The 23,984-nt window shown below is 42.8% G+C and overlaps 1 protein-coding gene across 3 annotated transcripts in view; it reads right to left on the bottom strand.

The window, feature by feature from the left end:
* The window catches only part of rassf8a (Ras association domain family member 8a), a 43,435-nt gene extending 22,796 nt beyond the window's left edge, over positions 1 to 20,639 (bottom strand). For 2 of the 3 annotated variants that reach the window (XM_021601122.3, XM_021601130.3), the window contains exons 1-2: positions 20,291 to 20,637; positions 3,344 to 3,571 (exon numbers count right to left, since the gene is read on the bottom strand). In XM_021601122.3, coding sequence (XP_021456797.1) covers positions 3,344 to 3,446 — 103 coding nt within the window. In that variant the 5' untranslated portion in view covers positions 3,447 to 3,571; positions 20,291 to 20,637. Of the gene's footprint in view, positions 1 to 3,343; positions 3,572 to 20,290 lie in introns of all 3 variants that reach the window. The other variant, XM_021601115.3, reaches the window with a different exon arrangement.
* Positions 20,640 to 23,984: the final 3,345 nt, after the last annotated feature.

Genomic DNA, 23,984 nt, shown 5'->3' with positions numbered 1-23,984 from the left:
AGTAGCAGGACTTTGAAATGTTGCGCGATTTTTAACAAAAAGCTGCGAAAATTCGCATCATCCATAACAGAACACATTCTTATTTTCAATGACGGCCTAGGAACGGTGGCTTAACTGCCTCGTTCAGGGGCAGAAAGACAGATTTTCACATTGTCAGCTCGGGGGATCCAATCTTGCAACCTTACAGTTAACTTGTCCAACGCAATAACGACCTGCCTCTCTCTCATTGCACTCCACAAGGAGACTGCCTTTTACGCGAATGCAGTGAGCCAAGGTAAGTTGCTAGCTACCATTAAACTTATCTTATAAAAAATAATCAATCATAATCACTAGTTAACTACACATGGTTGATGATATTACTAGATATTATCTAGCGTGTCCTGCGTTGCATATAATCTGACTGAGCATTCAAGTATCTAAGTATCTGACTGAGCGGTGGTAGGCAGAAGCAGGCGCGTAAACATTCATTCAAACAGCACTTTCGTTTTGCCAGCAGCTCTTCGTTGTGCGTCAAGCATTGCGCTGTTTATGACTTCAAGCCTATCAACTCCCGAGAAGAGGCTGGTGTAACCGAAGTGAAATGGCTAGCTAGTTAGCGCGCGCTAATAACGTTTCAAATGTCACACGCTCTGAGCCTTCTAGTAGTTGTTCCCCTTGCTCTGCATGGGTAACACTGCTTCGATGGTGGCTGTTGTTGTTGTGTTGCTGGTTCGAGCCCAGGGAGGAGCGAGGAGAGGGACGGAAACTATACTGTTACACTGGCAATACTAAAGTGCCTATAAGAACAGCCAATAGTCAAAGGTTAATGAAATACAAATGGTATAGAGGGAAATAGTCCTATAATTCCTATAATAACTACAACCTAAAACTTCTTACCTGGGAATATTGAAGACTCATGTTAAAAGGAACCACCAGCTTTCATATGTTCTCATGTTCTGAGCAAGGAACTGAAACGTTAGCTTTCTTACATAGCACATATTGCACTTTTACTTTCTTCTCCAACACTTTGTTTTTGCATTATTTAAACCAAATTGAACATGTTTCTTTATTTACTGGAGGCTAAATTGATTTATTGATGTATTATATTAAGTTAAAGTAAGTGTTCAATCAGTATTGTTGTAATTGTTATTACTACAAATAAAAAATATGCAAAAAAAATTGGCCGATTAATCGGTATCGGCTTTTTGGGTCCTCCAATAATCGGTATCGGTATTGAAAAATCATAATCGGTCGACATCTACTCTAAATACACCTTCTGCATTAGCATCGAACAGCCCCTGTGATATGCAACTTTTCTGGGAAGCTAGAAACCAATATACACAGAGCCAAGGCTAGCTTTTTCAAGCAGAAATTTGCTTCCTGCAACACAAACTCAAAAAAGTTCTGGGACACTATAAAGTCCATGGAGAATAAGAACACCTCCTCCCAGCTGCCCACTGCACTGAGGATAGGAAACTCTGTCACCAACGATACATCCACTATAATTGAGAATTTCAATAAGCATTTTTCTACGGCTGGTCATGCTTTCCACCTGGCTACCCCTACCCCGGTCAAGAGCACTGCACCCTCCACAGCAACTCGCGCAAGCCTTCCCCATTTTTCCTTCTCCCAAATCCAGTCAGCTGATGTTCTGAAAGAGCTGCAAAATCTGGACCCCTACAAATCAGCCGGGCTAGACAATCTGGACCCTTTCTTTCTAAAATTATCTGCCAAAATTGTTGCAAACCCTATTATTAGCCTGTTCAACCTCTCTTTCGTGTCGTCTGAGATTCCCAAAGATTGGAAAGCAGCTGCAGTCATCCCCCTCTTCAAAGGGGGGGACACTCTTGACCCAAACTGCTACAAACCTATATCTATCCTACCCTGCCTTTCTAAGGTCTTCGAAAGCCAAGTCAACAAACAGATTACCAACCATTTCAAATCCCACCGCACCTTCTCCGTTATGCAATCTGGTTTCAGAGCTGGTCATGGGTGCACCTCAGCCACACTCAAGGTCCTAAACGATATCTTAACCGCCATCGATAAGAAACAATACTGTGCAGCCGTATTCATTGACCTGGCCAAGGCTTTCGACTTTGTCAATCACCACATTTTCATCGGCAGACTCGATAGCCTTGGTTTCTCAAATGATTGCCTTGCCTGGTTCACCAACTACTTCTCTGATAGAGTTCAGTGTGTCAAATCGGAGGGCCTGTTGTCCTGGCCTCTGGCAGTCTCTATGGGGGTGCCACAGGGTTCAATTCTTGGGCCGACTCTCTTCTCTGTATACATCAATGAGTTCGCTCTTACTGCTGGTGAGTCTTTGATCCACCTCTACGCAGACGACACCATTCTGTATACTTCTGGCCCCTCTTTGGACACTGTGTTAACAACCCTCCAGGCAAGCTTCAATGCCATACAACTCGCCTTCTGGGGCTTCCAACTGCTCTTAAAACAAGTAAAACTAAATGCATGCTCTTCAACCGATCGCTGCCGGCACCTACCCGCCCGTCCGAAATCACTACTCTGGACGGCTCTGACTTAGAATATGTGGACAACTACAAATACCTAGGTGTCTGGTTAGACTGTAAACTCTCCTTCCAGACTCACCTCAAACATCTCCAATCCAAAGTTAAATCTAGAATTGGCTTCCTATTTCGCTACAAAGCATCCTTCGCTCATGCTGCCAAAATGAACCTTGTAAAACTGACCATCCTACCGATCCTCGACTTTGGCGATGTTATTTACAAAATAGCCTCCAATACCCTACTCAATAAATTGGATTCAGTCTATCAAAGAGCCATCCGTTTTGTGAGCAAAGCCCCATATACTACCCACCACTGCCTGTATGCTCTCGTTGGCTGGCCCTCGCTTCATACTCGTCGCCAAACCCACTGGCTCCATGTCATCTACAAGACCCTGCTAGGTAAAGTCCCCCCTTATCTCAGCTCGCTGGTCACCATAGCAGCACCCACCTGTAGCACGCGCTCCAGCAGGTATATGTCTCTGGTCACCCCCAAACATGCCTACTTGGTTAAATAAAGGTGAAATAAAAATATATATATATATAACTAAAATAACTAATAGTAATTGCATGCAGCCACTAATCCCACTTGCTTCAGAGCACACATTCCCTACATGACAGGAACGAGCATGTAGATCTGATGCACTAAATGGTGGCAGGTTAGAATGTAAGGATTCTGTGCCCCTTTCCACTGGCAGAGGACTGTAGATCATTTATTATGCATGTATGAGCCGTACAATGACACGTCAAGTCCCAAAATGGGAGGTTTAAAAAAATTACGAGGTCGTTTTCAATCCTCTGGAATATGTCTTTAAGAATCATAGTTCAGATGTCACTCACCTATGGCTTGAGCAAGAGCGATGACCACTTCCTGGCAGGTGGTTGCCTCTGTGACCCCACAAACAACCCTCTGGACCCCATCGACCCAGACCTTGAGCTCCATGATGGGTCAGGTGAGTCAGGTCAGGTGCTGCGAGGGGGCCGGCTGCGATGTGTTGGCCCCGTCATTCCTGGAAGCTCCAGCAGTGCAGGGTGGCTCCAGCTGCAGCACCTCTGGCCACCAACTCACTGAGGAGGAAGAGCACAGAACAAACCAGGAAGGACCTGATCAGGAAGCAGCACATTTAAGAGGATAACGTAGTTAAACACTTTTCCCAGAACTGCACAAAACTGGTCAAAACTGGACCAAATTATGCAATTTCAAGTAGTTTTCACCCCGCTGGGATGGATCTTTTAAATTGTGTAAACCTATTTCTTCACTAGAGGTAGAAGTTGTTGTCAGTGTAGTCTGTGACGAGACAGGTAGTAGCAATGGGAGATTCATCATGGCCTGAAAACAATATCTGCCTGAAAATATGTGCCACTATTTTTAGCGGCTGTTGTGGAAAAGGAGGACGGCTCAAATAGTTGGGGAATGGTAGAACCGTCCAGCCAGGCATAGTAGGACCAGCTGGACATGAAATTGTTGTTTTCATCCGAGCTCTGTGAATAGATGCATGTCTTTAGGGGGGGGGGGGGGGGGGGGGGGTTGGACAGAAAGAGCCTGCCAGTACTGATGGTCTGAGCCAAGTTCCTGCTATTGTACAGAGATGAAGGAGGAAACAACGGTGAGGAGAAAGCCGGAAGATGGCGTCAGTGAAAAGGAGAGAGGGAGAGCAGGAAAAGTGAGTGAAATATGAAATGGAGAGGGGAGGGCAGGATGAGAGACTGCAACAGAGGGAGGGAGAGAGGGAGAAGGAGGGGAACAAGGACTTTCTTTTGATGTCTCGGCGACGAGGGTCTCGTATTTTGCTGCAGATGTGGCAACTTTGTATGTTTGTCTGGCTTGATATGAGGAGGAACATTTGATGAGAAACTATTTTTGGTTTGTTTTCTGTATAATGCTCTGTGTGTTGTTTACTATATGAGTTTCACAATACAGGTAACTGCCAAAATAAAGGAAACAAACATAAAGTAATCTTAATAGAGTGTTGGGCCACCACAAGCTTATTGAACAGCTTTAATGTGCCTTGACACAGATTCTAGAAGTGTCTGGAACTCTATTGGAGGGATGCGACACCATTCTTTCACAATAAATTCTATCATTTGGTGTTTTGTTAAGGCTGGTGGAAAACGCTGTCTCGGGTGCCGCTCCAGAATCTCTCATAAGTTGAGATCTGGTCACTGAGACACAAACACACACACACACACACACACACACACACACACACACACTTTAAACCACATATGCTCCTTTAAGACCTCTGTTTCAAAGTCACAGATCTCTTCTTCTAGCCATGGTAGGCAAAATATTGGGCAACTGGCCATGTTTATACATAACCCAAAGCATGATGGGATGTTAATTGCTTAATTAACTCTGGAACCACACCTGTGTGGAAGCACCTGATTTCAATATACATTGTATTCCTTAATTTACTCAAATGTGTTTACTTTATTTTGCCAATTACCTGTAGCTTCACGGTAGTAATCCAATGAAGTATGTGGCAAAGACATTCATTTTGAACCGCATTCATCTCCCAGTCAAGTTCATTCCAGACAAAATTAACAAGACTGCTTTTGTGACTGTAGTAGACACTCAGCCTGGTGTCAAATGATAAGCGAGTGGGAAAAAGCATGACTAGTGGCCTTAGTCCATGCAGTCTGGCACATTCTATATTCCATCTATATTCCAAGGATAAAAAGTCTATATGGAATTGCGAAATCAGATCAAATTAGGAACATTTCAAAGGAAAAACTATCTGCATTGCAGTCCTCTTCAAGGAGAGTCTATGGAGAGTGGATGTATGGCTACTGTCCAGAGCTGTGATGCCCCCTAGAGGGCTGACCTTCACACTGCACTGCACTGCTCTATCCTCCTGCTGGTCACTTAACCCCCCTTCACACCTCCCCCACCCCAGCGGGTTCTCTTCGTGTAATGTAATTTAGACCAGCCTCGGCATGCTGCTGTGCTTTATACACACACACACACACACACACACACACACACACACACACACACACACACACACACACAGACACATACATACATGCACACACACACTCTACCTCTCACATGGTGCTTTGCTAAAAACAGTGGGTTGAGAACACTAAATATCACTGCAAGATAAAACCAGTTCAGCTTAATAGAACTAGGTAGGGGCTTTGAGAGAACAATCTCTCTTTTTAGGGCCAGAAAAAGGGGATGTCAAACAAACACTCTATGTATGTGTGTGTGTCTCTGTGTGTGTGTCACCTTTGTCTCTTGCCTGGCTGATGATCTCTCTATTCCTGGCATATTTACAGCTGGCTAGGAAGTGCTTTTGTCCTTCATCCAGATTGCCCTTAAATGGCAGCAGAGTGCAGATAGAGGCATGCAGGGAAATGGGCTGCGAGTCACACACAAAGAGGACTCTGGGAGATTTTTCTGTACTGACACATAACTCTGTCACTATTTTGTTGAACTTTTTTTCCCCAGGGGAGTGTGAAAAGTGAATTGACATTGGAATACAGAACATACATGGCCAGGGCTCTAAATGAAAAAATGTAATTGGTAACACTTGTGCTGCTAACTTAGACTAGTTAAGAGTACCACATAAAATTCAGGAGCACAATAAAAATGTATTTTAAGATATAGCCTACAGATGTAGGATCTTAATTTGAGCCAGTTTGCTACAGCAGGACACTAATCCTGCAGCAACAGGAAATGTGCATTTTTTTGTGGATTATAATAATTTACATTTTTGTTGGGATTGATACATCATGTTAGGGCAAATCAGGTCTGAAATGTTAAAGTGCAAATTACATTTTTATTTAGCATTTTCAAACTCAAATACACTACAGGTTTGAGGAATATTAAAAGCAATAAAAGAGTGATCACAAGCGACTCCTGTGAGCACCAGCAACTCCTGTGGCGGGCCGGGCGCAGTGCGAGCTAACCAAGGTGGCCAGGTACACGGTGTTTCCTCCGACACATTGGTGCGCCTGGCTTCCGGGTTGGATTCTTTTTTGTGAAGAATCAACAACAAGTGGGACACAATCATGAAGTGGAACGACATTTATTGGATATTTCAAACTTTTTTAACAAATCAAAAACTGAAAAATTGGGCGTGCAAAATTATTCAGCCCCTTTACTTTCAGTGCAGCAAACTCTCTCCAGAAGTTCAGTGAGGATCTCTGAATGATCCATTGTTGACCTAAATGACTAATGATGATAAATACAATCCACCTGTGTGTAATCAAGTCTCTGTATAAATGCACCTGCACTGTGATAGTCTCAGAGGTCCGTTAAAAGCGCAGAGAGCATCATGAAGAACAAGGAACACACCAGGCAGGTCCGAGATACTGTTGTGAAGAAGTTTAAAGCCGGATTTGGATACAAAAAGATTTCCCAAGCTTTAAACATCCCAAGGAGCACTGTGCAAGCGATAATATTGAAATGGAAGGAGTATCAGACCACTGCAAATCTACCAAGACCTGGCCGTCCCTCTAAACTTTCAGCTCATACAAGGAGAAGACTGATCAGAGATGCAGCCAAGAGGCCCATGATCACTCTGGTTGAACTGCAGAGATCTACAGCTGAGGTGGGAGACTCTGTCCATAGGACAACAATCAGTCGTATATTGCACAAATCTGGCCTTTATGGAAGAGTGGCAAGAAGAAAGCCATTTCTTAAAGATATCCATAAAAAGTGTCGTTTAAAGTTTGCCACAAGCCACCTGGGAGACACACCAAACATGTGGAAGAAGGTGCTCTGGTCAGATGAAACCAAAATTGAACTTTGCAACAATGCAAAACGTTATGTTTGGCGTAAAAGCAACACAGCTGAACACACCATCCCCACTGTCAAACATGGTGGTGGCAGAATCATGGTTTGGGCCTGCTTTTCTTCAGCAGGGACAGGGAAGATGGTTAAAATTGATGGGAAGATGGATGGAGCCAAATACAAGACCATTCTGGAAGAAAACCTGATGGAGTCTGCAAAAGTCCTGAGACTGGGACGGAGATTTGTCTTCCAACAAGACAATGATCCAAAACATAAAGCAAAATCTACAATGGAATGGTTCAAAAATAAACATATCCAGGTGTTAGAATGGCCAAGTCAAAGTCCAGACCTGAATCCAATCGAGAATCTGTGGAAAGAACTGAAAACTGCTGTTCACAAATGCTCTCCATCCAACCTCACTGAGCTTGAGCTGTTTTGCAAGGAGGAATGGGAAAAAATGTCAGTCTCTCGATGTGCAAAACTGCTAGAGACATACCCCAAGCGACTTACAGCTGTAATCGCAGCAAAAGGTGGCGCTTCAAAGTATTAACTTAAGGGGGCTGAATAATTTTGCACGCCCAATTTTTCAGTTTTTGATTTGTTAAAAAAGTTTGAAATATCCAATAAACGTCGTTCCACTTCATGATTGTGTCCCACTTGTTGTTGATTCTTCACAAAAAAATACAGTTTTATATCTTTATGTTTGAAGCCTGAAATGTGGCAAAAGGTCGCAAAGTTCAAGGGGGCCGAATACTTTCGCAAGGCACTGTATGAATCTTACTTACTTTTGAAGCACATCTCCTGAAGAAGATATCTATTTTCTATGGTTCGTGTTGGTTGGCACGACAACAAATGCAAAAACCAGATAGGAGTTAGGACAGGGTAGGAACCAAAGTGTTGGTCAGTGTTTATCAGGGGAACCTAATCACATTTGAATAAATGTTGCATTTTAGAATATATATATATTCTATCTAATTCAGAACACACCGTTGCACAAACAACATGGTAGCAACCTGTATTAGAGCTAATGTTTGTTTTGCCCTAGCTAGAGCATTTAGCTAAATGGCATTTAGCTAGCCACCTAGCTAGTTAACCATTAGCATTATCGATTAGCATTATTTTAGGCACATGCCAGCTTCCTTAGACTAACTCGCGTTTTTCAGAGAGCAAGATACACAAATTAATAGTATAATAGAGAAAACATGTGGATTCATATTTAGAGGCAACGTGGAAAGCAGCTTCATTCTTGTTTTGGAAGAATATGTGTGAGTGAATGAATTACTCTTCTTCTTCTCTGGTACCATGGAGTTCACACATTTTGTTTGTGCATGTCATCACCTACTATGCGGTAGTGTGTGTTCAATCATGTTACATTTTGTGATACAAAATAAAAAAGAAACAGGGAAAAGGAAAAAAATTGCAACACCAACTAATCCTACACCTACAGTATATACCACTATTTAATAAAAAAATATATAATCACCACCCCATTCCACTACTTTGACCCTAACTGATCCTACACCAGGCCGACGGCCTGGGACGACGGGACTCTCATTCAACACACCTTGTAACTCTTCTGCAGTAAAACCTCGTACACCCAAGTACTTCTCTGCAGCTGCCACCATAACATCTATTTTCTGTGATTTACGTTCCATTTCTGCGGTACAGTTGATAACCATGGCAATGAATGCTAGAAGGCCAACCTTATGAAACACAGGTTTGTGTCACTCTGTATTGGCTTAGGCCTACTACTCACCTTTAACCCATCATCCTCTACTCTCTTCACTGCCTCAGCATACGACACCTTCTGTCCTACTCTGACCTGGGCAGCCTCATCCTGTCTCTCTCGAACTGGACACTTCTGATCGCCAACTATATGGGCACACCCACAATTGACACACAGTTTTTTCCACTGATACTACACATTCCTTTGTCCCATGCCCTCCTGTACACTTCTCACATCTCGGAATCGTTGTCCTAAACACTGCAGCAACATGAACATAAGCTTGGCATCTGAAACACCTTAATGGGTTCGGTACAGATGCTCTCACTGGATAACTGACATATCCCAATCACTCCTTTCAAAGGCGCTCTACTCTGGAGAGCAAAGCAACTCACAGGTCTTGTCCCTAGTCATGTAACGCAAAGCACCTGCTCCCCCTTGAATGGAATAAATCCATAAAATCCACTTCGAGCTACCTTCAAAAACGTAATAGTACCCAACTTATTTTCTACCCAGCCTAAGACTACATATGGATCAGCCAAAAATCAGGGATCCATTTTCTCCAAAAATGTCATTCCTACCGGGCCCAAATTATCCTTGCATGACCATCGGGCGAGGTTTGGACTCTGAGATCTTCACAACACCAGCCACCATAGGTAATACATCCTCACACTCGTCAGGTAAAATTTTTGACCATCAGAGGCAGCAGAATATTGTTTGTACTTGGCGCACGTCTTACCCAACACATACCTTTCCACTACACTTGGCTCTTCTCCTTCTTCCTTACTGTCCATAACCACATCTATCCGATCACCGCGCTGTTGTCGCGCCTTCATCCGCTGTATTGCTTGCAGAGCATGCACTGATGATGTTTCTCCAAAACCCAACTTCTGTTACTTAGCCCAATTTAGAAGTCTGGCTATCTCTGGCCTCGCAATGCTTACCCAGCCGCCGAGTGCATGAATTGACAGTATGTTGAGAGAATAAACAGCGTGAAGGAACTGTGTGCTCATGATGTACAGTTCACAAATGATTCATTATTTTGAATGACTATTTTTACCGACTCGAGAGTCATGATTCGTTTTTCTGAGTGACTAATTCATTTTATTTGTTCATTTGACGAGTTGGCTGCAATGAGTCCTACAGCAGGATTAATACACGCTCTTCTGGATTAGCGGCTCCAAAGACGTGCTCCAACCACCCTCTGTCATATGCGCGTAGGAAAATAGAGAAGAAAAAGACATGTTAAGAACTGATAACATGGTGCAAGAAGGAACACAATTAATTGATTATTGAATGTTATGATGGACACCGCTCTGTAGAACCAAAACAAAACAAACTCAAACTTGAGAACGAATTGCTTGGGGAGCTGCAGTTTGTGAACGATATTGTGCTTATCACCCTCAAGGCAGTCAAGCAATACATTCCGCCAAGAGTCGTTCACAAGCTAGACTGCTTCTAGACCTTGTTTCAAATGTATCAAGAAATAATCGTATTTGTATGCCTTTAGCAATCAACAAATGTACATTGTTTAAGGCATCTGTTTACAAGTCTCAGTCACAAATGACACCTCCAATAAGCCCCCCATGGTGAACGAGATGTGAATGAGAGGCTTGTAGTATTATGAATATTATGAGTTTTCCGTTCATTACATGACAGATAGGTCCTCAGGGGAGGTTGGGTTACACTGAGGGGTCGGTGTGTGTGTGTGTGTGTGTGTGTGTGTGTGTGTGTGTGTGTGTGTGTGTGTGTGTGTGTGTGTGTATGTGCGTGCATGCGTGCGTGTGTGTTATATAACTAACATTTCACCTCTCCAGAAGTTCAGGCTATAATATATAAAGCTGGTTGACAGTTTTGTTCCAACCCCCCCCCCCCCCCCCCCCAGGAAAACAGCCAGTGGTTATGTCTACACAGTGAGGGGACTAATGCGTCTTAATACCATGTTGTAACACACATTGGCGTGTACTACTATATGACATAAGGCCGCAAAACTGGTGATCCATATAAGATTATCCATATAAGCTTAGCATTTATTAATCATATAACACAACAGTGAAAATACAACAGCAAATTCAGTACAGTACTGTATGACAATGATACAGGATAATATAGTGGTTGGTGCCAAGCCAGCATAGTGGCACAGGGCACAGGTCTATCTCAAGATCTGCCCCTTTGCCCTGCAGAGACGGCCATGGCCTGATCTGTAGAGCTGCTCACAACCCTGAGCCAAGGAGCATTCCGTGAGAGCATGGCTTACAGTACATTCCAACAGATTCCATTTTAGATCGAAGAACAGCTAAAGAGATGCTTTACTGCTGTAACGTAAAACCAAAACAGACCAAAAGGCAGATGACCCAAGTAAGGCTGTTGCGTTGACCATATAACCGCCACACCGGCGGTCACGAGTCATGAAGGGCGTCAAATTCCACAGGACAGTTTAGTCACGGTAATTAGGCTTCTCCAAGCTCTGATGCTGCTGATGGTCATTAGTAGCCTACCAAACTTGCTAACTGCCTGGTACTCAGCACTCTATTGTCCCTCTTATCACTCTGACATCAATGCAAATGTAATCGAAAATCTAATCAAACACTTCATGAGAGCCCATGAGCTCATGTTGCGCAACATTTCTATAGGCTATGCAATTGCGCAAGAAAACAGGGTGATGGCCTCTATTAAAAAGAGGAGGTGACATTCAGCTTTCTATAGGCTAGGCCTAACATATTTCTTATCTTTCTTAATATTAAGCACATTGCTTATCTTTACAACAGGAGTATAGCCTACCTGGCTGGCATGGAAATTAACCACAGGAAAAGCGTCCTCCAATTGCTATTTAAGTGCATAGAGGACATGTATTTTTATCCCACCTGTTTCGTGACAGGTGCATGATAATGGTCCATTCTAAATCAAAACAAATTTGACACATATTATTTAGTATATGTAAAGACAAGATTAAATGAAGAATAGTCTGATGGGTGACAATATTAGCCTATCACTTGTGAATTATATATTATGACTTGTGAATGATGCCCAGCATAAGGCAAGAAACAATGCCTTTTTTTGTGTGACTTTTTTTAATCATAGTTGCACACCTCATATAGCCTAGCCCATAGGCCTATATGTTTTGATAAGGTTTGTATCACAACTAAAGTGGCCAAATAACTTCTTAAAATTAAGCACATTAATCCGCTTTACAGGGTGTGTAGAGCCTAACTGGCATATATAAGCAGCTCATGAGTTTCAAGTTTGGGAAAGATAATCTTCACCATAAAAATGCACCTGTATAATAAAAGCATTACATGCATAATTGCATTTGTGGTCACTTTTGATAATGGTGTTTTCCCGCTAATGGAACATCCGTGCTTATTGCCTACGGCAATGTGCGCATTGCTGCGTTTATAATGTGAAGAAATAGTCTAATAGTTCATCAACATTTAAAGCTAAACGCTGCGTCAGCAACATTGCGTAAAAAGGTTTTTGGGATGCTAGTGGTTGTATTAATCTGGGATCTATTGCATCCCACAACTGTACCAGACTATGTTTGGAATATTTATTTCTCAGAATATAATAGGTAAACTTTTGCACTATGGGGATAGTAGATTGACATAGGCTAGTGCTTTTTCTGTTTGTTAGGCTACTCATCTTGTTGGCTGATGAAAAGTAAATGTGGACAGTTCTTCCAATATCTTCAATTATGCACCTCGGAATGGGATAAGGATGAGCGCAGTTGCGTTCCCGATGTGTCTGTCTTCACTTGTAGCCTGTGAGAAAGACCCGATCACGTGATGGAGAACCATGTGAGTGAGATGTCCTATGGAGTGCGCAGCACTCAGGGAGAAGGGCACAATGCAGCACTCCGGAAGAAGGGCACAGGCCCAAAAGGCATGGATTTTTTTAGGGTGCATTATGGCCACACAAAGGGGAGGCCCCTGTGAAATTTGAGGCATTATCAAGTGCTTGTCAAATTGTGAATGAGAGACTGATGAAGTGTGTACAGCCTGCGCAAAAAAATAAAGCAGAGCTCATGCCTTTCAAGCCACTTTTTTCAAATCATCATTAGTCGCACCATGCAGCCTTACAATGCATTAACAATCAAAACTTATTGCCCAACGTTTGTAGAACAACTAAAGTTACATTAATAACTCTAAATTAAGCATGTAGGAATACATTTTTCTTTGTTAACCGCTTAACACAAAAAAAGCCGCATGTGCGCACTCCCTCAAATCGTTTGGAGAAAATATCCTTTCTATTTTATTCCGCTTTGTTCAATTGTATTCTTCATACTATAAAATAATATAAAATAATGCCACAGAATTCTAAGCAAGTTGTCTGCTAAATTAACTAGTGTAGCCCACAGCCATTTGGCATAGCCAGATTGTCACGTGTGCTCCCTCTCCGTCCTCTAGGTCACCAGGCTGCTTGTTTTGTTTCATGTCTGTGTGCTGTTAGTGTTTCTTGTTTTGTATTATGTTCCATTTATTTTATTAAAACACTCACTTCTTGAACTTGCTTCCTGAACCTCAGCGCATATTGTTACAGAAGGACGCCTCACCTAAGGGAAGCATCAGGGAGTGTTTTTTTTCCAGTGGGAATGACGTCGGGTCCGGGAGCAGCTACAGGCTCTCATGCCTCAGCCGGATCGCCAGGCACCCCAGCCGGAGACAGGTTCCGGGCATCAGCAGGGGTGACCAGTCCGCTCCTGTTCCCCGGGATCGTCCCTTTGGTTGGCATCTTGCGGCTGGAACCGAATGCGCCGGGGAGTGGGTACCGTCACGTATGCTCTCTCCGGCACTCTAGGTCGCCACGCACCCGCATCTCAGCTGGACTGACAGGTTTCCCGCGCCTCAGCAGAAGTGACCGGTCTGCTCCTGATCCCCGGGATCTGCATTTTTGTCGGCGTCCTGCGGCTGAAGCCGCCTGTCGGGGAGGGGGTACTGTCACGTGTGCTCCCTCTCCGGCCTCTAGATCACCAGGCTGCTTGTTATGGCTCACACCTGTCACCACCGTGACGCGTCAGTCTCACCTGGACTCCATCACTTCCCTGATCCCCTTCCCTATATACAGTGCCTTGCGAAAGTATTCGTCCCCCTTGAACTTTGCGACCTTCTGCCACATTTCAGGCTTCAAACATAAAGATATAAAACTGTATTTTTTTGTGAAGAATCAACAACAAGTGGGACACAATCATGAAGTGGAACGACATTTATTGAATATTTCAAACTTTTTTAACAAATCAAAAACTGAAACATTGGGCGTGCAAAATTATTCAGCCCCCTTAAGTTAATACTTTGTAGCGCCACCTTTTGCTGCGATTACAGCTGTAAGTCGCTTGGGGTATGTCTCTAGCAGTTTTGCACATCGAGAGACTGACATTTTTTCCCATTCCTCCTTGCAAAACAGCTCGAGCTCAGTGAGGTTGGATGGAGAGCATTTGTGAACAGCAGTTTTCAGTTCTTTCCACAGATTCTCGATTGGATTCAGGTCTGGACTTTGACTTGGCCATTCTAACACCTGGATATGTTTATTTTTGAACCATTCCATTGTAGATTTTGCTTTATGTTTTGGATCATTGTCTTGTTGGAAGACAAATCTCCATCCCAGTCTCAGGTCTTTTGCAGACTCCATCAGGTTTTCTTCCAGAATGGTCCTGTATTTGGCTCCATCCATCTTCCCATCAATTTTAACCATCTTCCCTGTCCCTGCTGAAGAAAAGCAGGCCCAAACCATGATGCTGCCACCACCATGTTTGACAGTGGGGATGGTGTGTTCAGGGTGATGAGCTGTGTTGCTTTTATGCCAAACATAACGTTTTGCATTGTTGCCAAAAAGTTCAATTTTGGTTTCATCTGACCAGAGCACCTTCTTCCACATGTTTGGTGTGTCTCCCAGGTGGCTTGTGGCAAACTTTAAACAACACTTTTTATGGATATCTTTAAGAAATTGCTTTCTTCTTGCCACTCTTCCATAAAGGCCAGATTTGTGCAATATACGACTGATTGTTGTCCTATGGACAGAGTCTCCCACCTCAGCTGTAGATCTCTGCAGTTCAACCAGAGTGATCATGGGCCTCTTGGCTGCATCTCTGATCAGTCTTCTCCTTGTATGAGCTGAAAGTTTAGAGGGACGGCCAGGTCTTGGTAGATTTGCAGTGGTCTGATACTCCTTCCATTTCAATATTATCGCTTGCACAGTGCTCCTTGGGATGTTTAAAGCTTGGGAAATCTTTTTGTATCCAAATCCGGCTTTAAACTTCTTCACAACAGTATCTCGGACCTGCCTGGTGTGTTCCTTGTTCTTCATGATGCTCTCTGCGCTTTTAACGGACCTCTGAGACTATCACAGTGCAGGTGCATTTATACGGAGACTTGATTACACACAGGTGGATTGTATTTATCATCATTAGTCATTTAGGTCAACAATGGATCATTCAGAGATCCTCACTGAACTTCTGGAGAGAGTTTGCTGCACTGAAAGTAAAGGGGCTGAATAATTTTGCACGCCCAATTTTTCAGTTTTTGATTTGTTAAAAAAGTTTGAAATATCCAATAAATGTCGTTCCACTTCATGATTGTGTCCCACTTGTTGTTGATTCTTCACAAAAAAATACAGTTTTATATCTTTATGTTTGAAGCCTGAAATGTGGCAAAAGGTCGCAAAGTTCAAGGGGGCCGAATACTTTCGCAAGGCACTGTATGTCACTCCCTCTGGTTCCTTCCCCAGGCGTCATTGTTTCTCTTTCTTTTTCATGTCTGTGTGCTGTCAGAGTGTCTTGTGTTGTATTATGTTCTGATTATTTTATTAAAACCCTCACTCCCTGAACTTGCTTCCCGTCTCTCAGCGCATATCCTTACACAGATCAGGACCAAACATCAGAGCATGCAAATCTGTTATTCTGAAATAGACTACATTTTCTTACATCATGCTTCTTTAGACCTGTCTAAAATAAATAATGGATTTTTTGTAAAGGTGTAGGCTATATTACATGGATTTATTAGACTTTTTCAAATGTAGAGGTTCCAAAGGTCTGCTTCAGTGGCTTGTAGGCTGTTGGAAGCCAGGAGATGCTAAATGTGTTTGTGTTAATTACCGGTCAATTACCATGAGACTGACAGTTATTTGCTTGACAATTACCAGCTGACAAAATGTTGTGACCGCCACAGCACTAGACCCAAGATGCATTTGTCATTTGTCTCAATGTGGCATGGCTTTAGAGTTCAGCCTGGTGGTCCCTGGGGTGGCTTCCTGTCTGCCCAGTGAGGTGTGCGAGTACAAGGTACTGTGAGCAGTGTGTCCGCTGAGACCCAGGCTGCTGCCATGGCTGTTCCCGCTGTTGCCAGCCCAGAGATCCGGGGCTACAGGAGCCCAGAGAGTTGGCACGAGGGCTAGGACTTCCACTGACTGATGCTAGTGTAAACAAGCCACCATATGTCCCTCTGGGTCCTCTCACACACACGGACACGGGCCAGGCACTGCCATCTCTTTACAGGCCAGGTGCTGGCCCTGGTTCCCAACCTCTACAACAATATCCAATATAGAGTGATCATGTACAGCTCTGAGCCATGGGATATATGGCTGTGCTGGGGTGAGGTTTCGTGTGGTTAGGTTTCGTCACCATAGGTAGGAAGGATAAGGACATCCCCTTACATCATTGTCTCTAATTCCGTTTACACTGATTCCTGTCAGTTGAGGGACAAGCAGCAAGTAGCAGTGACGCCACTTGACGTAAGACAATGCCCTTACATGTCACGGATTAGATTATCATATTTATTTAGGTCTACAACTATGATGTATTCCTGCTGAACTGTACTGCAGTGGACTTGTATGAATATCATACATTTCCATGAAGAACATATGGCCGTTTGAGGAGAAACAAAATGGGTATTCATCATGGGGCTAAAACAAAGAATCAGGCACAACTTGACTCTGGGAGTTGGGAGAAACCCCTTGGGGAACCACTGAACTGTTTTGAGGACAAAATATCTTCTCGCAGGAAAACAGTCCACGTCTGCTTTCTCTGTGATTAGACCTGTGTTCCCCTTGTACTTTACAGGCCATTGTTCACTATGGGGGAAACAATTTAATCACTTCTTGGCAAAGGAGAGAGGTTGAAGGCCATTGAAGGTCTGGGAGCAGAGCAGTGACCTAACACCAGAGGTAGTGATATATAAAAAAACAAAAACAAAAGACACATTTACTTCAACTCTATCCTGACTACAAAAAGTAAAACAGCCCAACCCCCACAATACATAATGAGTTTTTTTTTACAGGGTTGTGCGATAGGGGGTTCTGGTGCTTACAAACTATTTCCAACATTGAACTTTAATTCAAAATGCACTTCCTGTTGCGGGGCTACGTTGTAATTACTAACCATTTATACACTCTAGTATAATTGGTACCAGACTACGTCTCTTGTGAAATTGATCCCTGTTGCCCAGCCACAGCCAGACACTGTTTTATTGTGGTGGTGGTTGGGACTCTTGTTTGTGTGTGTGTGTGTCTTGGAGTAGGCTAAGAAACAATGTATTTAAATCCCCCCAGTTCGCCATCAAGTGCTGCCCTGGCCTCACACTCTCAAGTCTCACACACGTAGCAGACCTGGGTAGTTGGTCATACTAGGGCCTCAGGCCTTATATACCATAATGTCAAACAGCCTGGTATGTAGACTGGGTTGTGGGACCCCAGTGGTTGAGGACGTTGTGCATAGAGGAAGGAGCATTGGGTGGCTATAGGGAGGAGTTCTTGAAAAAGGTCTCTGATCAAAAACATCAGCACAATAAATATGCAGAGGTATTAAAGTGTGTGCAGATATCTTCTCTATAGGAAGGAATTCCACTACCTCTCCACGTCAGTGCCAGGCATCCAGGAATGCAGAGGTATTAAAGTGTGTGCAGATATCTTCTCTATAGGAAGGAATTCCACTACCTCTCCACGTCAGTGCCAGGCATCCAGGAAACTAATAACATAGAGAGAATGGATTCCTGGCCGATGAGAATGCAATGGGCCGTGACGTGGAGATAAGGAACTCCATGGTTCTGTGCACAGCCCTCTGATCTCAGGGCTGCGTTTAACATGAATACACCTTAGATTCTACTCACAGTTAAAGGACTACATCAGTTATACAGTCTATATAGTGGCAGGCTTTTTGTTGGTGATTCTGTGGGCTGACTATTTTTATATTGGAAGGAAGGAATTACAAGGAATACACCGTAAGGACTGTGTTACATTCTATCATTAACAAACTAAGCTAAATAGGCTAAATCTAGGGTAAGTACCATTGAATTACATAAAACAAGCATTAGGCTACACTTTTTTTTTACAAACAGAAGCCCCACTCCCAACTAAATACCAAAACAAGAAAGAGGAAGGAATGTCAGAGAGGAGTCTTGTGGTGGTTCTCTGAAATCTAATCACTAAAAGCCTCCTCCCTCCTCCACAGGAGCTAGCAGCAGCATCTCCTCAGGTCAGACCAGGTCCTAAATTACATTTGTCTGACTACAATGACAAAACCTACAGTCTTCAATAAAGTTTGTTACAAATGAGTGACAGATTAAAGCCACTATTTAAAACCAAACTGAGTTCTGCTTGTGTGGATGGGGTGTCTGTGTGTGAAACACTTCACATTGCCTTGTAAGTGGAAAACATTTATAGACATTTAAAACATGTTTGTAGACATATGCAAATTATGCAACTTTGAAATTAGCATAAAATAAATATGTCTAGACAGTTAAGAAAATACAAAAAGTTTAGTTAACGTAACTACAAGGAAATTACATAAATTATTCCACTGGTAAAGTTTGGCCAGAAAATATCCTGTACTTATATTAGGCCACCTGAAAAACATAGGCTCGCCTCGATCACACCCGTACGTACAACCGAACACTTGCTCAGAATTTAGGCTAACCCCCTCCACCCCCTCAATCCAAAAATCTCTAGGGAGACGGTGTTTGAGACGTCTGTCCCTCACCAGGGATTCAAACCAGCCCCAGTCATGCCACAGCCGCAGTTATAGCCCCAGCTCCTGTAAAGCTTTCCATTAGGAGCTTCTGGGCCCCCACACTCCTCCCCCTCCCTAACATCAGGCTGGCTGGATGTTATATTAGACTCCAGAGTGGCCCCCGCCTCCCCTAGTCGGGAGGTCAACACTGGCAGGATCTCGAACATCTGGACGGCACGTTTAGCCAACAGCAATAATACAGCCTTTGTTCCCCTGCCATGATGGCTCTATAAGCAGGCCAGCTTTGAAGTGCCAGCCTGATGCCGGGAGTAGGGCCTTAGGAGCAACACTGATTGGGGCAACAGACCCGATCTCCTGGCTTCTACTCTGGCCAAGGGTTTGGAGGGTTGGTTTGGACATGATGAGGACATGGGTTTAGTTTAGTCCATGTTCTGGCGGTCCCATCAGTCATTAGTGCAGTAATTGAACACATGTTTACCACAGCTGTGGGATTGAGATAATACAGCTTTGAATGAAAATGAAACAGGTTCTTAGAAAAGTTTTACGGAGAAGGCCTATGTTTCTTTAATATTATCAAGACGACAGTGCTGTGCAGTAGGCAGCCCAAAACAAACAAGAATCAGATACTGATATAGAACAGTATCTTCTGGCCAACACTGTTTGCGTCAACATGTGTGTAAGAGCTGATTGTATGAAAAAAAGTGTCAATACACAGATGCTGAAAGCAAGAAAGAAGCCATTTTCATTTTACTACTGCTCTAATACATCATTATGCCAAACATATTGGAGTGACCTACTCTACAGGTAGTTTCAGTCTCTAATGGTAGAGTGGGTAACTGGAAATATAAACTGAGTCCGCATAAACAATAGCCCTATAGGTATATTAAATAGTGTTTAGCTTAATTATGAGTGGGAAATAGGCTATACACAGAGGAAATACTGTGTTGAAAAGTGGAAACGGTGCAATGTTTTATACAGACATCATGAGACACAATGTAGCCATTATCAACCATTATTAAATGTTTATAAACATGTCATAAAACCATAGGCTATGGGCTATTCTCAGGTAGAGATCCAATGCATGTGTTGATGTAAAAGATATGGGCCACATAGTAAACAAGTGTGGCAAATGGCTCTGAAATGTTCCGCTCTTGTTTTAAAAGTGTGATAGTATTCACCGCGAGAAAGAACCCGCGATATTGTAACGGGCACAACTGTTCCACTATGCAGCCTGATAATAATTGTTCCATTATCCCGGCCGCCTGCTATTACCGATTACTACACCTGGGATACTGTTGTAAACGGTTAGTTAAGATACAGTGTAACGTAAACATCTTAACATTAGCAGGGAAACTACAAACGTAACCTTACCTTCGTGTTGTAGGCTTCGTGCCGAAAAAACAACAGAAGTTCCCCCACTCTTCTGTAGCCGGACTGAAGTTTAGGAAAAATAGATGCTGTTGAGTAATGGAATCTGCAAATGTGACATTTTCTCGGGGCAAGCCTATAAATCACTTATATGAACTGCGACAAAGTGATACGGTCCACAGCAAAGAGAACGGCATCAAAAGAAAATTAGGTGCATTGAAATATCCATGGCTGAAAGTTTTTCGCTGCGCCGTCTCTGCGCTAGCCCTTGGGGTCGGACCAACACGCTGCGGAAAATCGCCCTCTGCCTATTTCATTACTCTTGCTTGTAAATACATTGCATCGGAACTGGGACACCGCAAGGCATTGTGGACCATTTTAAAGCTGCAATACACTGTAGAACAGGGCCTACTCACCTAAAGGAGTGGAGTTCCTGAAAGTGGTTGGGTAGCCTACTTGAGTAGGTACCATATGGTGACATTCAGGTAGGGTAGGCTACATTGTTCTTTAATACAGAATATACACACATAGATTAATAACATTATTTGTAGTATATATTAAAAACATTTAGATGTTTGGGTTAAAAACCTGCCCAATTGACCCCATCCCCTCCTCCAGACTATCTGGAGACCTTCTCCAATTCCTCACTTCCCACATCACCTCATCCCTGACCACTGGCTGCTAGTCACAGTCAAGAAACCAACACTCAACCCCTTTGACATAAAAAAAACTATGGACCAGCATCCCTTCTTTCTTTTCTTTCCAAAACAATTGTGTGTGCTGTATATGACCAACTCTCTCGTTACCATGGGAGACCTTGGGAAGATTCAACACCAGGCGGGCTGCAGCGTTCTGGATAAGTTGCAGGGGTTTGATGGCAGAAGCGGAAAACCCAACCAACAGAGAGTTGCAGAAGTCCAGACGGGAGATGACAAGTTCCTGGATTAGGACTTGCGCCGCTTTGTGTGTGAAGAAAGGTCGTACTCTACGGATGTTGTAGAGCATGAACCTGCAGGCAAGTGACCGCTTTGATGTTTGCAGAGAACGAGGATGTTGTCAAGGGTCATGCTAAGGTTCTTTGCACTCTGGGAGTTGAGTTGTCAACTGGGATAGAACAGGCAGGCCTTCCCTGGGACGAAGAGCAGCGCCGTCTTGTCGGAATTTAGCTTGAGGTGGTGGGCCAACATCCAAGCTGAGATGCCTGCCAGGCACACAGAGATGTGTGTTGCCACCTGGGTGTCAGAAGGGGGAAGGAGAAAAGTAGTTGAGTGTCATCCACATAGCAATGATAGGAGAGACCATGTTAGGATATGACAGCGCTGAGTGAGTTGGTGTGTAGAGAGAAGAGTCTTGAAGCTAACTCAACTGAGACTGTTCACCTCTGTCTCATCCTTCTAGATCTATCCACTGCCTTCGATGGCATAACCATCAGATCCTCCTCTCCACCCTCTCAGGGCTGGATTGCATCCTACCTGGCAGGTCGCTCCTACCAGGTGACGTGGAGAGAATCTGTGTCTGCACCACATGCTCTCACTACTGGTGTCCCCAAGGTCTCCGTTCTAGGCCCTCTCCTCTTTTCTCTATACACCAAGTCACTCAGCTCCGTCATATCCTCACATAATCTCTCCTGTCATTGCTATGTGGATGACGCTCACCCTGTAAGCAGTCTCTGGACATGGTAGGACAGCAACCCATGCTTTGGTTTTGTTTGTCTGTCCACTGTTTCAAATGTTAACTTTTCATCATTTGTGTCACAAACCCAAAGCAAGTCAATGGTATTGATATTAGCATTTTCAAGCTTCATGTCCAAATCATCCTAAAGTGTCTAAAAAATGTATTGTGTAACTCAATGATGTTACTTGTATATGATTTGGATATGACGTGCTGAATGCTATAATAGGTACATTTAAATTACATTGGATTTGTGACACATATGCAAAACATTTAGCATTTGAAACAGTGGTCAGGTAAACAAAACCAAAGCATGGGGTGCTGCTGTCATACCTGGTCCATAGTCTGCATGAAGGGTAAGAAAGTCACACCTGGTCCATAGTCTGCATACAGGGTAAGAAAACCAATATGTCATTTGGGTGGACTATGCCTGGCTTTTGAACACTTCTTTAGATTCCTCATGTCTTACTCATGTCTTACTCATGTCTTAGTCATTGTTAGAAAAAAAGTTTGGTCAAAAGTGGATGTTAGGTACTATATTTATTGAACATTATATGAATCCTATTAATTAAATTGACCAATTTAATTGCAATTAATGATATTTTTCAAGGATCCTATTATATATCAACAAAATAATGTTTCCGGAATTCTTATCGTATCTGTTTCTAACTACAGAAAAGATTTCAGAACAATCTGAAATGGTTGGTGTCATGGCTTGCTGAAATGACATAAAACGACCCAACTGTGATATGTGGTTGTCTCACCTAGCCATTTTAAGATGAATGCACTAAATGTAAGTCACTCTTTATAAGAGTGTCTGCTAAGTGACTAAATTGTCAAATGTAATTATATTCATGTATTCATATGATATTTAATAGTCTATGATTCATGCAGTCTGGGGACATTACAATTCAAGTCTGCAGTTGATTTTGAGCCTCATCATAATCTCTATGAGTAAACAAGTATCTTGAGAGTTAATCAGTTGTCTGCGTAGCTTTGAGCGTCATTTTATTGACCAAGACAGAAGACACTTGAAAGTCTGCAATGGAGGCACTGATTTACTGCGGCATTGGGTTGAGTCAGTCAGTCAGTCAAGATGGCAAGTTACATGTTCTAATTAACAAACAGTTGAATGTTCCAGTGAACTTCTGTGGTAGTCTGCATATAGACTTTTAACTGGAAAATAGCTAGGTGACTGGTGGTGAACATGACTCTTATCTTTACAGACATGATATGTACTTTTTATTGTTATTTGTTAATCACTGTGTATTTATTCCATTTGTGCATTTCACTGTTAGTCTACACCTGTTGTTTGCGAAGCATGTGACAAATTATATTTGATTTGATCTAGTGTATATATAAATCATTGGTAGAGACCCTTGGTCTACTATGGGATCAGTGAAGGTCATTTAGCAAAACATCACAGTTTTGATCATGTTTATATTGGATTAATGCATGCCTCATACTCAGGATTCCAAAAAACAAAATATTGTCTTTTCTCTGTCATTGAGTGGACCATTCATTTGAGAGAAAATGGCAAATTTACAGACAGTGGCATTTCAAGCATGTAAAATTAAGAGGATAAGAAAACATAAATCAAGATGTCTCCTACACCACGTGAGGCTACTTACACTATATCTGCTTATGCAACTACAATGTAAATACATAGATTTAAGAGCAACTTAAAGTATCCCTACCACAAACCGTTTTCAATATCAATCTACAGCATAAAGCAATAAATATACACAGAGCATACTTTATGCCACACAAGACTGAATGAAAACAGCTGATGGCGCATTGGCAATGGCATTGTTTGCGAGCTCATAAATGGATACCTACTGACCCCTCGTGGCTCCATCTAAACCCAGTCTAAATGCTTCAGTCCATCCATTTGATATGTTATATTATTTTTCTCAGAGGGGTTGAGAGTGCTGAAACTCAAACTTTGTATCCTCTAACTTAAATATGAAATTCACATTTTAATTATATTTATTTTTTAATGACTAAGTGTGAGCAGGATACTGGC

Source organism: Oncorhynchus mykiss, chromosome 1, assembly GCF_057628025.1.
Source record: "Oncorhynchus mykiss isolate SJ-2025 chromosome 1, ASM5762802v1, whole genome shotgun sequence".
Classification (NCBI taxonomy): Eukaryota; Metazoa; Chordata; class Actinopteri; order Salmoniformes; family Salmonidae; genus Oncorhynchus; species Oncorhynchus mykiss.
Note: the sequence above shows the minus strand (reverse complement) of the source record. Positions and strands in the feature narration are given on the sequence as shown.